The sequence below is a fragment of the Urocampus carinirostris genome, chromosome 3, assembly GCF_059441175.1.
Source record: "Urocampus carinirostris isolate Australia breed hairy pipefish chromosome 3, RoL_Ucar_1.0, whole genome shotgun sequence".
Classification (NCBI taxonomy): domain Eukaryota; kingdom Metazoa; phylum Chordata; class Actinopteri; order Syngnathiformes; family Syngnathidae; genus Urocampus; species Urocampus carinirostris.
The window spans coordinates 6500313-6513139 of NC_142351.1; the positions used below are offsets into that span (position 1 = coordinate 6500313).

General features: G+C 42.0%; 1 protein-coding gene and 2 pseudogenes across 1 annotated transcript; 1 reads left to right on the forward strand and 2 right to left on the reverse strand.

Annotated features, from left to right (window-relative positions):
* Positions 1-9426: 9426 nt before the first annotated feature.
* LOC148368474 (uncharacterized) lies at positions 9427-12648 on the reverse strand. The gene is made up of 3 exons (XM_088329706.1): positions 12600-12648; positions 10147-11128; positions 9427-10110 (listed from the first exon to the last, which is right to left on the reverse strand). Exons 1-3 carry the CDS (start codon positions 12646-12648, stop codon positions 9561-9563), a joined length of 1581 nt encoding a protein of 526 aa, XP_088185832.1. The 3' UTR covers positions 9427-9560.
* Positions 11970-12097, reverse strand: LOC148368475 (U2 spliceosomal RNA; annotated as a pseudogene).
* LOC148368476 (U2 spliceosomal RNA) lies at positions 12582-12755 on the forward strand (annotated as a pseudogene).
* The last annotated feature ends 72 nt before the right edge of the window (positions 12756-12827 follow it).

Below are 12827 nucleotides of genomic sequence, written 5' to 3' on the forward strand. Positions count from 1 at the left end.
CCTCTCCCTTTCTTTTCCCCTCTCTCTTTTTATCTCTTTTGTTTCTCAGACTCTCTCCCTCTCTCTCTTTCTTTGTCCCGCCCTCTCTCTTCTTTTCCCTCCCTCATTCTCTTGTTTCTTTATCTCTCTTTTTCTTTCTCTTTAAATCTACTAGTCCGGCCCCCGACAGAATGTTTGTTCTATCGTGTGGCCCCCGAGTTAAAATGATTTTGACACCCCTGATATAAGAATAGCAACAATAACACAAAGTTAACTAGACGCACTATTCCCAATCTCCCGCACCACTTATATCCCATTTTCTTCATCCCTGTATTTCGCCAGTAATATTTTTTTGTATTTAAATTTGAACACGTGAATATTCGGACATTGTTTGTTCTCGTCTTGTAAATTGTTCCAAAGTTTGACTCCACACACAGACACACACATACTTTTCCTGGTGGTTCTCACCTTTGGGATTATGAATTCACTACAGCCCCTTAAGCAGAGGTGTCAAACTCATTTTAACTCGGGGACCACACGATAGAACAAACATTATGTTGGGGGCCGGACTAGTAGATTAAAGAGAAAGAAAAAGAGGGATAAAGAAATAAGAGAAACAGGGACGGAAAAGAAGAGGGTGGGACAAAGAAGAAGAGAGAGGGAGAGAGCGTGAGAAACAAAAGAGAAAGAGAAGTCGTGAGAGAGGGGGAAAGAAATGGAGAGGAAGAAAGAAATCCAGAGAGAAATAGAAAGACGGAAGGAGAGAAGAGAGAAAAGAGAGCGCAAAGGGTATGAAGAGAGAAAAAGAGAGAAAAAGAAAAAGGGAAGTTATAGCAAAAGAGGTTAAAAGACAGAGAGAGAGAAAGAGACAAAGAGCAATAAAGAAAGAGAAAAAGAGAGACACAGAGAGTGAAAGAGACAGACAGAGTGGGAGAAAAGGGGTGGAAAAGAAAGAGAGAGAGAAATAAATACAAGTACAGTGTCTTTCAAGGCACCTGGCTTTGACAACATCAAGTTGACCTATTTCAACCTGCAGCCCGTTTTCCTCTTGTGCTTCTCTGAGTGTTGTCTGGCGGGCCGGATTCAATCCCTTGGCGGGCCTGATCTGTCCCGCGGGCCGCCTGTTGGGCACTTGTGCCCTTAAGTTATAATTGCCCTCTTTCCGAATGAATCATTTATGGATGTTTTCTGGCACTATGTTTTTGTTGACCTTAAATAGCAGTTGTGCCGTGAAAATTTTTACTAAATCATCTAATTTCAATAATTTGGACTGCAGGAATAAAATATGAGTATGATCTCGATATCCTACCCTGTTTATGGTTCTTATTGCACGTTTTTGGAGTATACAAAGGTGGTGGAGTAAACTTTTGTAAAGATTGCCTCAGACTTCTGCACAATATAGAATAGAATAGAATAGAATAGAATAGAATAGAATAGAATAGAATAGAATAGAATAGAATAGAATAGAATCGAATAGAATCGAATAGGGGCAGCACGGCGGCGCAGTGGTTAGCGCATGTGCGGCACTGTTCAAGTCATGGGAACCTCCTGCTTGGGTTCAAATCCAGCTCCAGACTTCCTGTGCGGAGTTTGTATGTTCTCCCCGTGCTTGCGTGGGTTTCCTCCGGGCGCTCCGGTTTCCTCCCACATTCCAAAAAACATGCATGACAGGTAAAAATGGCCGGTCCAAATTGTCCCTAGGTGTGAATGAGCGAGTGAGTTGTCTGTCCCCGTGTGCCCTGCGATTGGCTGGCAACCAGTCCAGGGTGTCCCCTGGCCACTGCCCGATGATTGCTGGGATGGGCTCCAGCACCCCCGCGACCCTACTGAGGATAAGCGGTGCAGCTGATGAGACGAGATGAGAATAGAATAGACCTTTATTGTCATTGTTACAAAATGGGTTAACATATTGTGACAACGAAATTGGGCATGACACTCCAGTTTCACACATTCACAGTGAGGTAAAAAAGCCAAGAAGATAAAGGAACAGAGAAGATAATATGTTAAGTATGGCAGAACTAGAGAAGAATATAATAAATACAATGCATTATAGTTTAAAAGGAATTTGGCTTTATTCATTATTGAAATGCTTTTAGATACTTTAGTTTGTATGTGTCTGATGTGTTTTCCAGCTTAATGTATTGTCTATTATGACTCCTAAAAACTTAATTTTTGATACAGTGTCTATTGCAGCACCATCCATTTTGACTTCTAAATCTTGATTTGCCTTGCGATTACCAAAAAATATGACTTTGGTTTGATTTAAATTTAAAGATAATTCATTTATAACCATCCATACTTTTAGTGTCGTCTGCAAATATTACTATTTTCAATAGTTTTGAAACATTGAAAATATCGTTAATATATAAATGAAATAAATTTGGACCCAGGATAGAGCCCTGTGGTACTCCACAACAGTTGTCCAAGTATTCAGACGACAACTCTCCCATTTTTACATATCGCTTCCTCCCCATCAAATAACTTATATTTTTAACGGCAATGTCTTGCCTTTGGGTGGCACTGTCTTTGCTTTTGCCTTTCAGATCTCAAGTCTTCAGTCCTGCACGGCTGCTGCCACCCCATTGGTGGAACGGTTGCCTCACTTCCTGGTTCTGTCCATTCATCATCACCCACTTTTGCCAGTTAGCTTAACATTGACCCTTTGCACGTGACATCACGTTGCCTACACTGGCAGAATGAGAGCCATGACGGACGGCGGGAAGCACTTGAGTGCATGGAAATTAAAAGGAATAACAACGACGGAAAAATATAACTTTGTAAAAAAAAACCTTATATAACTTATATATACCAGCTCAGTAGCCTAGATGGTAAGGCGCCCGCTTTGAGACTGGGAGGTCGGTGGTTCGCGCCCCGGCCGAGTCATTCCTAAGACTTAAAAAGTGGTCGGCGGCGCCCTCTGTTGGCTGCGGCTGCATCGGCTCGCTACAACGGGTCAGGTGCAATCGACATTTCGTTCTGTGTACATTGTTACACAGAATGACAATACAAGGAAATTATTATTATTAATTATTATTATTATATATATATATAACTCTTTTTACCACGGTGATGAATTCCCATGCAAGCTTCTAAGCCCGATTTGGAATTTTATCCCTTTGAATGAAACAGAAGACGACCAGGGTTGGGTAGGGTTACTTTAACTGGATTACTTTCAATGACTTTTGGATTACTCCAGTACCAAATATGCTAATAAAAGACAAATTAAACTAAATATGAATAAAACGACTCAATTTTGTGCAGGCTTGGGGTGTAACGGAACATATGGAACGGCAAAAATGATGTTAGCAAGCTGTTTGGATTTATTTTCATTTTGTTTCTGTCGCATTTGATGTTAGTTTAGCCGGAGATCAAAGAGATCAAAGCCAGGAGAGAAAGCTTACCGCGTGTTGTGAGTCATCATTTGATTCCTATTTAGTTTATTTTGTCTTTTATGAGTATATTTGGTATTGGAGTAATCCAAAAGTTATTGAAAGTAATCAAGTTAAAGTACCCCTACCCAACCCTGAATAAGTTAATAAGTTAGCTAGTGCTAAGTAGCTACCTCAGTGTCTTAGTATGTAAATGAGCTGCTTTTATTGTGATAACCCAGAGATTCAAAACAGTAATCCTCCAAATATCAAATATATTGAAAACTGTTATACTGTTCTACGATAAAGCTTATCATGCCGAAATGAACTGTCAAATTATCACTGGATAAAAACGGGAAACGAATGTTCAGAAGATTAAACATCATTTCGCCAAAGTCAATATTTTCAACATGCTCAAAACTGATTTATACAAGGTGAAGATACCCCCTGCTTTTCTGTTTTATTACAGTCGCCAAAAATTGAGATACAAATGCGTTTTAGCAATGTTATCGGTGAAACGAAGCAAAGTATAGCGTACCAGGTATGAAGTACTGGTAAGCATCCAGACTTTTATAAGATTGTAGAACAGCACTGGTGTATGGGGATACTCCATTTTCGTAATAGAGGTACAGATCGTGTAGAACACAGGTGTCATACAGGCGGCCCGCGGGCCGGGTCAGGCCCGCTAAGGGATTGAATCCGGCCCGCGAGACAACACCCAGAGAAGCACAAGAGAAAAACAAGCTGCAGGTTGAAATATGTCAACTTGATGTTGCCAAAGCCAGGTGCCTCGAACAAAGACACTGTACTTGTATTTATTTCTCTCTCTCTCTTCCACACCTTTTCTCCCACTCTCTGTCTCTTTCACTCTCTTTTTCTCTCTCTCTCTCTTTCTTTTCCACCCCTTTTCTCCCACTCTCTGTCTCTGTCTCCTTCACTCTCTGTGTCTCTCTTTTTCTCTTCCTTTGTTGCTCTTTGTCTCTTTCTCTCTCGGTGTCTTTTCAACGTCTTTTGCTCTAACTTCCTTATTTCCTTTTCTCTCTTTTCTCTTTCTCTCTTCCTGCCCTTTGCGCTTTCTTTTCTCTTGTCTCTCCTTCTGTCTTTCTATTTCTCTTTGGATTTCTTTCTTCATCTCCCTTTCTTTCCCCCTCTCTCATGACTTCTCTTTTTATCTCTTTTGTTTTATCACACTCTGTCCCTCTCTCTCTTTCTTTGTCCCGCCCTCTCTCTTCTTTTCCCTCCCTCTTTCTCTTATTTCTTTATCTCTCTTTTTCTTTCTCTTGAATCTACTAGTCCGGCCCCCGACAGAATGTTTGTTCTATCGTGTGGCCCCCGAGTTAAAATGAGTTTGACACCCCTGGTGTAGAAGAAAGTCAGGCAGGATGGACGAGTAGGTCAGATCAATGAATATGTCAGGGAGACTGTATAGCTCGTTAGCTAGCATTGCTAATGCTATCCTTAGTTTCTCTTAATTGCGCCCCTCATAGCTGTTTTTGTTGCTGTGGTCCACTGTTTTCTTACGTGTTACTACCGTCCGTCATGGTGTGGTCACGTGGTTAGGTCAATAAAGGCACTGTTTTTGATGTTCACTCTCAAATTTTATTTGATGATCCAGATGCACACTCCTACAAAAGCCTACAAAGTCGGTAGTTATTTTGTTTAGCATACCCTTACTAGTACTATGGCCTGGTATTGAGAATGTGTATGAGTTGTTACCCTACTGATGTTATTCAATACATAACTTTTGTTATACCTTGTGTTGAGTCCATTCTTTGCTCCAGCGTACTCGGTGTCCCAATTTTCTGGTTTAAGTTATTTTCTGTTATACTTTATTTCATACCTGGAAAAAACCTGGACTTATGAGCTGTGACGGATTAAGTTATATCACGGCGTCATACAAAAGTGACTGCAACATTCGTATTTCACATGTTCAAAGAATGTATTCGAAACTACACGACGGCGCGGACCAATCAGCCAGAGGCTTGGCCATGTGTCATAAAAGTGGGCAACCCGGGAGCCCCCGTCGCTCTCTTTCTACACACGATTGTAATTGGCAAGGAAGAAAGATCCGATGTGTTCAACTCTTTGAGTCGGCTAAATAAATTAATATGTGGACTGTACTCGGCTCAATAATTCCTCCGACTTTTGGGCATGCTCCAACTGTAGGGGTTTGGACAAGACACATGAAGTGTCTTTGGAGTCAGATTTCAGTTTAAGAAATGTTAAAACCTTACAATTACTAAGCTAAAAGGCTGACCAATAACAATTTATAAAGTAATTAGTCCTTCAAGTTTCGGTTCACGGATCTCTACCCCCTGGGTCGTCGGGGCAACGATGAGGACGCAACTCTGGACAGCTTTCTCCACTGTTGACTGTTCTTGGCCTCTTCTTGGGTCGTGGCAAATTTGGAACCATGGTCCATTCCTTATGGGTTGTTGGGGCACCAATGAGGACACAACTCAGGACAGCTTCCTCCACTGTTGACTGTTCTTGGCCTGTTCTTGGGTCGTCAGGGCACCAATGAGGACACAACTCAGGACAGCTTCCTCCACTGTTGACAGTTCCTGGCCTCTTCTTGGGTCGTGGCAAATTTGGAACCATGGTCCATTCCTTATGGGTTGTTGGGGCACCAATGAGGACACAACTCAGGACAGCTTCCTCCACTGTTGACAGTTCCTGGCCTGTTCTTGGTTCGTCAGGGCACCAATGAGGACACAACTCAGGACAGCTTCCTCCACTGTTGACAGTTCCTGGCCTGTTCTTGGGTCGTGGCAAAGTTGGAACCACGGTCCATTCCTTATGGGTCGTTGGGGCACTAATGAGGACACAACTCTGGACAAGTTTCCTCCACTGTTGACAGTTCCTGGCCTGTTCTTGGGTCGTGGAAAAGTTGGAACTACAGTCCATTCCTTAATGTGGCCGGTCCAGTACGTTTTGGGCCTTCCTATCCTTCTGCGTCCTAGGATTGTGCCCTGGAGTTATCTTGGTCAGTCCTTATGATCTTGTGATGTGACCATACCACTGAAGTTTCCGTCTGTTGACAACAGGTTTTCGTAGGGTCCAATGGGCCCTCCGGTGGTTTTGTTGTCACAGGGAATAAGAAGTCAATGACTAGAAGTTTCCTGTAGCATCGCATCACCATGGCCTGGATTTCCTTTTAAAGGTTTCCTGTGAGAGTCCATGTCTCGCAAGCATAGAGATGGAAGATTGAAGTTACCAGCGCTTGCATGAGTCTGAGCTTTGAGGTCACTGCTATGTTCTTGTCCCTCCAGATGTCTGGCAAGAGCGGCTGTGGTTTGAGCAATCCTGGCCTTGATTTCTGGTTCTGACCCCTCTTCTGATATTGACATCTCCAAGATATTTAAATTTGGAGACAGGTTCTAGCTCTCCATGGTTGATGGTGATGTTTGTGGTGACACCATAGGGATTGTTGGTCATTACTTTTGTTTCTTTCTGTGTGGATTTCCATCCAGTCCTGGGTTGATGCCATGTCCAGGCGATTGACCAGATCTCTGAGTTCCTGTCCGTCTCCCGCATATCCGGCAGTATCATCAGCCAGAGGTTAGTGATGTCGTGTCCCTCAATATTGACTCTACCTTCATGTTGCTCCAGAGCTTCAGACTCTCCAGGAAGATGTTGAATACAGTTGAAGAGAGAAGGCAGCCTTGTCTCACACCAACTGTGGTTTGAAACCCTTCTCCGAAGCACCAGAAATATATCCGTTAAAAAGCATATGTCTGTCAATTTTATATAAATAAATGCTCTCCCTTAAAGAGGGTGAAATCCTTGAAGTTTAATGTTTTCAAGGATTGAAAAGTGCTTACATTTTGGGTAAAGCGCTTGTAAATGCTTGAAATTGTTGCCATTTTTCTCAACAAGTCTGCCTGACACTGCTCTCTGGTGGATTTACTTTGCCATTACAATTTTTCTCGTGATTAACTGCAGCTGGCATTAGTTTGTAGGACATTGAAAAAATTACCAGTGGTAAATTATAATGGAAAGAACTTCCTGCAACTGAAAATGTAAGCTTTTTGGGGAGAGATTTGTCTCAAAAATAAATAAATATGTGCAATTTCCTCCAGATCTAAGAATTATGTCTTGATAATTGTAGAAGCATTCCTCAAATAACCGTTGAAAACTACGTGGTCACAAGAATGCTTGAAATTGTTGCCATTTTTCTCAACAAGTCTGCCTAAAAATGACACTGACACTGCTCTCTGGTGGCTTTACTTTGCCATTGCAATTTTTTTTCCCTCCTGATTAACTGCAGCTGGCATTAGTTTGTAGGAGATTGTACTATGAAGCGTAAGAAGTGCATGCTAAGAACTGGGCACTACAACATGTATATTAGTGCGAAGATTACCGTATTTTTCACACTATAAGGCGCACATAAAATCTGATTTTTTTTTAAAAAGCTGACTATGCGCCTTATAATCCGGTGCGCCTTATATATGGATCAATATTGAATTGGTCTCGCAACTTACGGTAAGCAGCCACCGATTTTTCGCGTGGAAGAAGAAGTGCGCTGTGCATACTGGGAAATATTAAACAACGATTCTCTTTTATTTGTGTGTTTGTATAAAGACCCTGAAATGGCTCCTATTAAGAGACACGCTTACAACGCAGAGTTTAAACTCAAGGCGATCAGTCACGCAGTAGAACACGGGAATAGAGCAGCAGCGAGAGAGTTCAACATTAATGAATCGAACACGAGAGTGGCTCGAGCCGGCAGAATTAAGAGTCCCCTTAGGAACTCGCTAACTGAACAATGGTTCCATGGGTGAATTATGTAAAACCCACTACAACGTTTTACATTTTACAGTTATTATGTTATTGCTTTACTGTTATTGTTTTGCACTTGTTGTTTTTGCACATTACGAGTGTCACTATATTGCGATTGCACTAACGTTTAATTTACCATAACGGTATCAGACGTTTTTTTGCGTGTTGACTAAATGGAGAAAAAGTAAAATGTTATGCATTGCTGTTGTTCAAAGATGTTAAAGATGGGTCACAAAAATGCTTTATCTCAGAGAAAATAATAAAACGGCTGTTTATTCATTTTGGGAGTGAAGGGAGTTGTGGAAAGCTTGTTTGTTATCTATTAATAAAGTTTGACTGACCCATCTGACTGTTTTGTTGACATTCCCTTTAGCGCGGCACCATCTAACGGTTGCATAACGTAACTACATCCTCTACTGTAGCCAAGTCAAGTTAAGTCGCATTTATTTACGACGCCCTTAATCACAAACATGTCTCGAAGGACTGCACAGGATTACAATTACAAAATTGCACAATGACCTGATCTTAAACCAGCATGCACTTATAGCGCCTTATAATGGGGTGCGCCTTATGTATGGAAAAAGTTTAAAAATATATCATTCATTGAAGGTGCGCCTTATAATGGGGTGCGCCTTATGTATGGAAAAAGTTTAAAAATATATCATTCATTGAAGGTGCGCCTTATAATGCGGTGCGCCTTATGTATGGAAAAAGTTTAAAAATATATCATTCATTGAAGGTGCGCCTTATAATGCGGTGCGCCTTATGTATGGAAAAAGTTGAAAAATATATCATTCATTGAAGGTGCGCCTTATAACGCGGTGCGCCTTATGTATGGAAAAAGTTTAAAAATATATCATTCATTGAAGGTGCTCCTTATAACACGGTGCGCCTTATAGCGCAGAAAATACGGTACATATCAATTATGAACATGTATTATGGGCCAGTGAAAAAATGAAGGTAGCGTTTCCCAGTGGTACATTATAATGGAAAGAACTTCCTGCAACTGAAAATTTTATCTAACACCTATAAGAAGAGAGATTTGTCTCAAAAATAAATAAGTATATGCAATTTCAAATTGTCCCTAGGTGTGAATGAGCGAATGAGTTGTCTGTCCCTGTGTGCCCTGCGATTGGCTGGCAACCAGTTCAGGGTGTCCCCTGCCCACTGCCCAAAGATGGCTGGGATGGGCTCCAGCCCCCCCGCGACCCTAATGAGGATAAGTGGTACGGCTAATGAGATGAGATGAATTTCCTCAAGGTCTGAAGACTGTTAGACAAACATCACGAGACGCAAATCCAGTGTATCCCCAACATACTTTCGAATTTATTTCAGTTGTGACATATTTAAAAATTGACATCCTTGAAAAAAAAAGCCAAAAGTCCACAGGCGTTCGATCCTTAGGTCTAGAGCAGGGGTGTCAAACTCATTTTAACTCGGGGGCCACATGATAGAACAAACGTTCTGTTGGGGGCCGGACGAGTAGATTAAAAAGAAAGAAAAAGAGATAAAGAAATAAGAGAAAGAGGGAGGGAAAAGGAGAGAGGGTGGGACAAAGAATGAAAAAGAGAGAGGGAGAAACAAAAGATAAAAAGTCGCGAGAGAGGGGGAAAAGAAAGGGAGAGGAAGAAAGGAATCCAAAGAGAAATAGAAAGACAGAAAGGGAGAAAAGAGAAATAGAAAGACAGAAGGGGAGAAAAGAGAAAACAAAAGCGCGAAGGCTATGAAGAAAACAAAAAAAGAGAGAGAGAGAGAGAGAGAGAGGGAGAGAGAGAGAGAGAAATAGAAAGACAGAAAGGGAGAAAAGAGAAATAGAAAGACAGAAGGGGAGAAAAGAGAAACGAAAGCGCAAAGAGAGAGAGAGAGAGAGAGAGAGAAGTAGAAAGACAGAAAGGGAGAAAAGAGAAATAGAAAGACAGAAGGGGAGAAAAGAGAAAACAAAAGCGCGAAGGCTATGAAGAAAACAAAAAAAAGAGAGAGAGAGAGAGAGGGAGAGAGAAATAGAAAGACAGAAAGGGAGAAAAGAGAAATAGAAAGACAGAAGGGGAGAAAAGAGAAACGAAAGCGCAAAGAAAGAGAGAGAGAGAGAGAGAGATAGAAAGACAGAAAGGGAGAAAAGAGAAATAGAAAGACAGAAGGGGAGAAAAGAGAAACAAAAGCGCAAAGAGAGAGAGAGAGAGAGAGAGAGAGAGAGAGAGAGAGAAGTAGGAAGACAGAAAGGGAGAAAAGAGAAATAGAAAGACAGAAGGGGAGAAAAGAGAAACGAAAGCGCAAAGAGAGAGAGAGAGAGAGAGAGAGAGAGAGAGATAGAAAGACAGAAAGGGAGAAAAGAGAAATAGAAAGACAGAAGGGGAGAAAAGAGAAACGAAAGCGCAAAGAGAGAGAGAGAGAGAGAGAGAGAGAGAGAGAGAAGTAGAAAGACAGAAAGGGAGAAAAGAGAAATAGAAAGACAGAAGGGGAGAAAAGAGAAAACAAAAGCACGAAGGCTATGAAGAAAACAAAAAAGAGAGAGAGAGAGAGAGATAGAAAGACAGAAAGGGAGAAAAGAGAAATAGAAAGACAGAAGGGGAGAAAAGAGAAACGAAAGCGCAAAGAAAGAGAGAGAGAGAGAGAGAGAGAGAGAGATAGAAAGACAGAAAGGGAGAAAAGAGAAATAGAAAGACAGAAGGGGAGAAAAGAGAAACGAAAGCGCAAAGAGAGAGAGAGAGAGAGAGAGAGAGAGAAGTAGGAAGACAGAAAGGGAGAAAAGAGAAATAGAAAGACAGAAGGGGAGAAAAGAGAAACGAAAGCGCGAAGAGAGAGAGAGAGAGAGAGAGAGAGAGAGAGAGAGAGAGAGAGAGAGAGAGAGAGAGAGAGAGAGAGAGAGAAATAAATACAAGTACAGTGTCTTTGTGAGAGGCACCTGGCTTTGGCAACATCAAGTTGACATATTTCATCCTGCAGCTTGTTTTTCTCTTTTGCGCTTCTCTGAGTGTTGTCTCGCGGGCCGGATTCAATCCCTTAGCGGGCCTGATCTGGCCCGCGGGCCGGCTGTTTGACACCTGTGGTCTAGAGAGTAACAAAGCATCCCTGTAGAGCCTAAGGGTGCGCTTCATGTTCTCCTTTATTTTGTGGAGTTGAAACGACACGTTTTTAGTTTCCATGCAAATTTAGTCAACAAGGACCCAATTTATATTTCTAATCTTGCCTTTAAGAATAGCATAGTGTTTTTCAACCACTGTGCCATGGCACACTAGTGTTCAGCGGCACGGTAACTACCGTAAATTCCGGACTATAAGCCGCTACTTTTTTCCCAAATGTTCAGCCCTGCGGCTTATCCAGCGAAGCGGCCAATTTATGTCATTTTTCTAGCGGCCGCTTATGATTTAGAATGGTGGAACACGTGCGTGGGGGACTTCAACTTCTTAGTTTATGCATAAACTGCTTATATGACCAAGGTTCTTTCAGATAGCGAGAAGACGCCTGTTAGAACGACAGTTATAGTGAGGAAGATAAAAAGGGTATACCGTGGGGGGTTTTGTAGAGGTTTATTGTTCTATATTCTTTATCTATTATCGGTCAAATCATAATAAACTACAAAGCCAAGAGGCCGAGACATTTGCTCACAGCCAAGAGGCTGAGTCAAGGTCCTAGCCACAGGGCCAAGCAGCGATCAGTGTGAAAGCACCGTTCCCGGAGGTGGGGTTTTTAGGAGTTTTTAAGGGTTATTGATCTATCTTCGTTATTCATTATCCGTTATCGGTCAGTTCATAATATGCTACAAAGCCTAGGAGCCGGGACACTTACTCTCAGCCAAAAGGCCAAGCTAAGGTCCTAGCCCTAAAGCCTTGCTGCGATCATTGCGAATGCACCGTTCCCGGAGGTACTGCAATACCGGGCTGATGCGTGGAGTGGACAGAGCAAGCTCTTATTCCATCTCCGGAATGCAAAAATCAAAGATAGTACATACTTCTACTGCATTTAACAATTACGGTAGTTCTTAATTAACAGATACATTTAATGTGCTGCGAGCATATAGTAGCGTGTTGGTACCTTTCAAAGGCATGGTTTGGGATGAAAGTTATATTATTATTATTAAAGCTTCGAAAACTCTCGGTGTACCGTCTTTCTTCGTAAATATGTGTAACCATGTATAATATGTATTTGCAACTGTATATTTTTGTAATGTATTTATTTGAGACACATGCTAATTTTCACAGGCGGAGCAAACGCGGGCTGATGGGAACTGTGGGCGGGTAAAGGTGAGTGTTTGTGAACGCGGGAGGCAATAGTGGATATATATTTTTCCCACCCTTACCTTTGGAAATATACACTTTTTTTTCCTTGGATTACTTTCAACGGGTACCCCGACTCTGCAAGTCTGCATCAAATGATAAGTAGCTTGCTTTGTTCACTCCAGGTATCAGATCGGAATTGCAGTACCTCCGGGAACGGTATAACTACACTCATAGGATCATTTCTATAGTTTACTATAGAAGTGTCGGCATGGGTCGGGACCCCCTGGCAGGGGAGATACCATGATTATGAAGGACCATTTTTGCAATTCGGAGATGGAATAAGAGCTTGCTCTGTCCACTCCACGCATCGGCCCGGTATTGCAGTACCTCCGGGAACGGTGCTTAAGCACTGATCGCTGCTTGGCCCTGTGGCTAGGACCTTGACTCAGCCTCTTGGCTGGGAGCAAGTGTCTCGGCCTCT

Bases quoted from the DNA above. Each gene is read 5' to 3' on its own strand.
- LOC148368474 (XM_088329706.1), bottom strand. From the start codon at position 12,648: ATGGTATCTCCCCTGCCAGGGGGTCCCGACCCATGCCGACACTTCTAT. The intron at 11,129-12,599 runs GTAAACTATAGA...AGGCCCGCTAAG, and splicing joins CCCATGCCGACACTTCTATA to GGATTGAATCCGGCCCGCGA. The intron at 10,111-10,146 runs CCTTTCTGTCTT...TCCCTCTCTCTC, and splicing joins CTTTCTATTTCTCTTTTCTC to TCTCTCTCTTTTTTTTGTTT.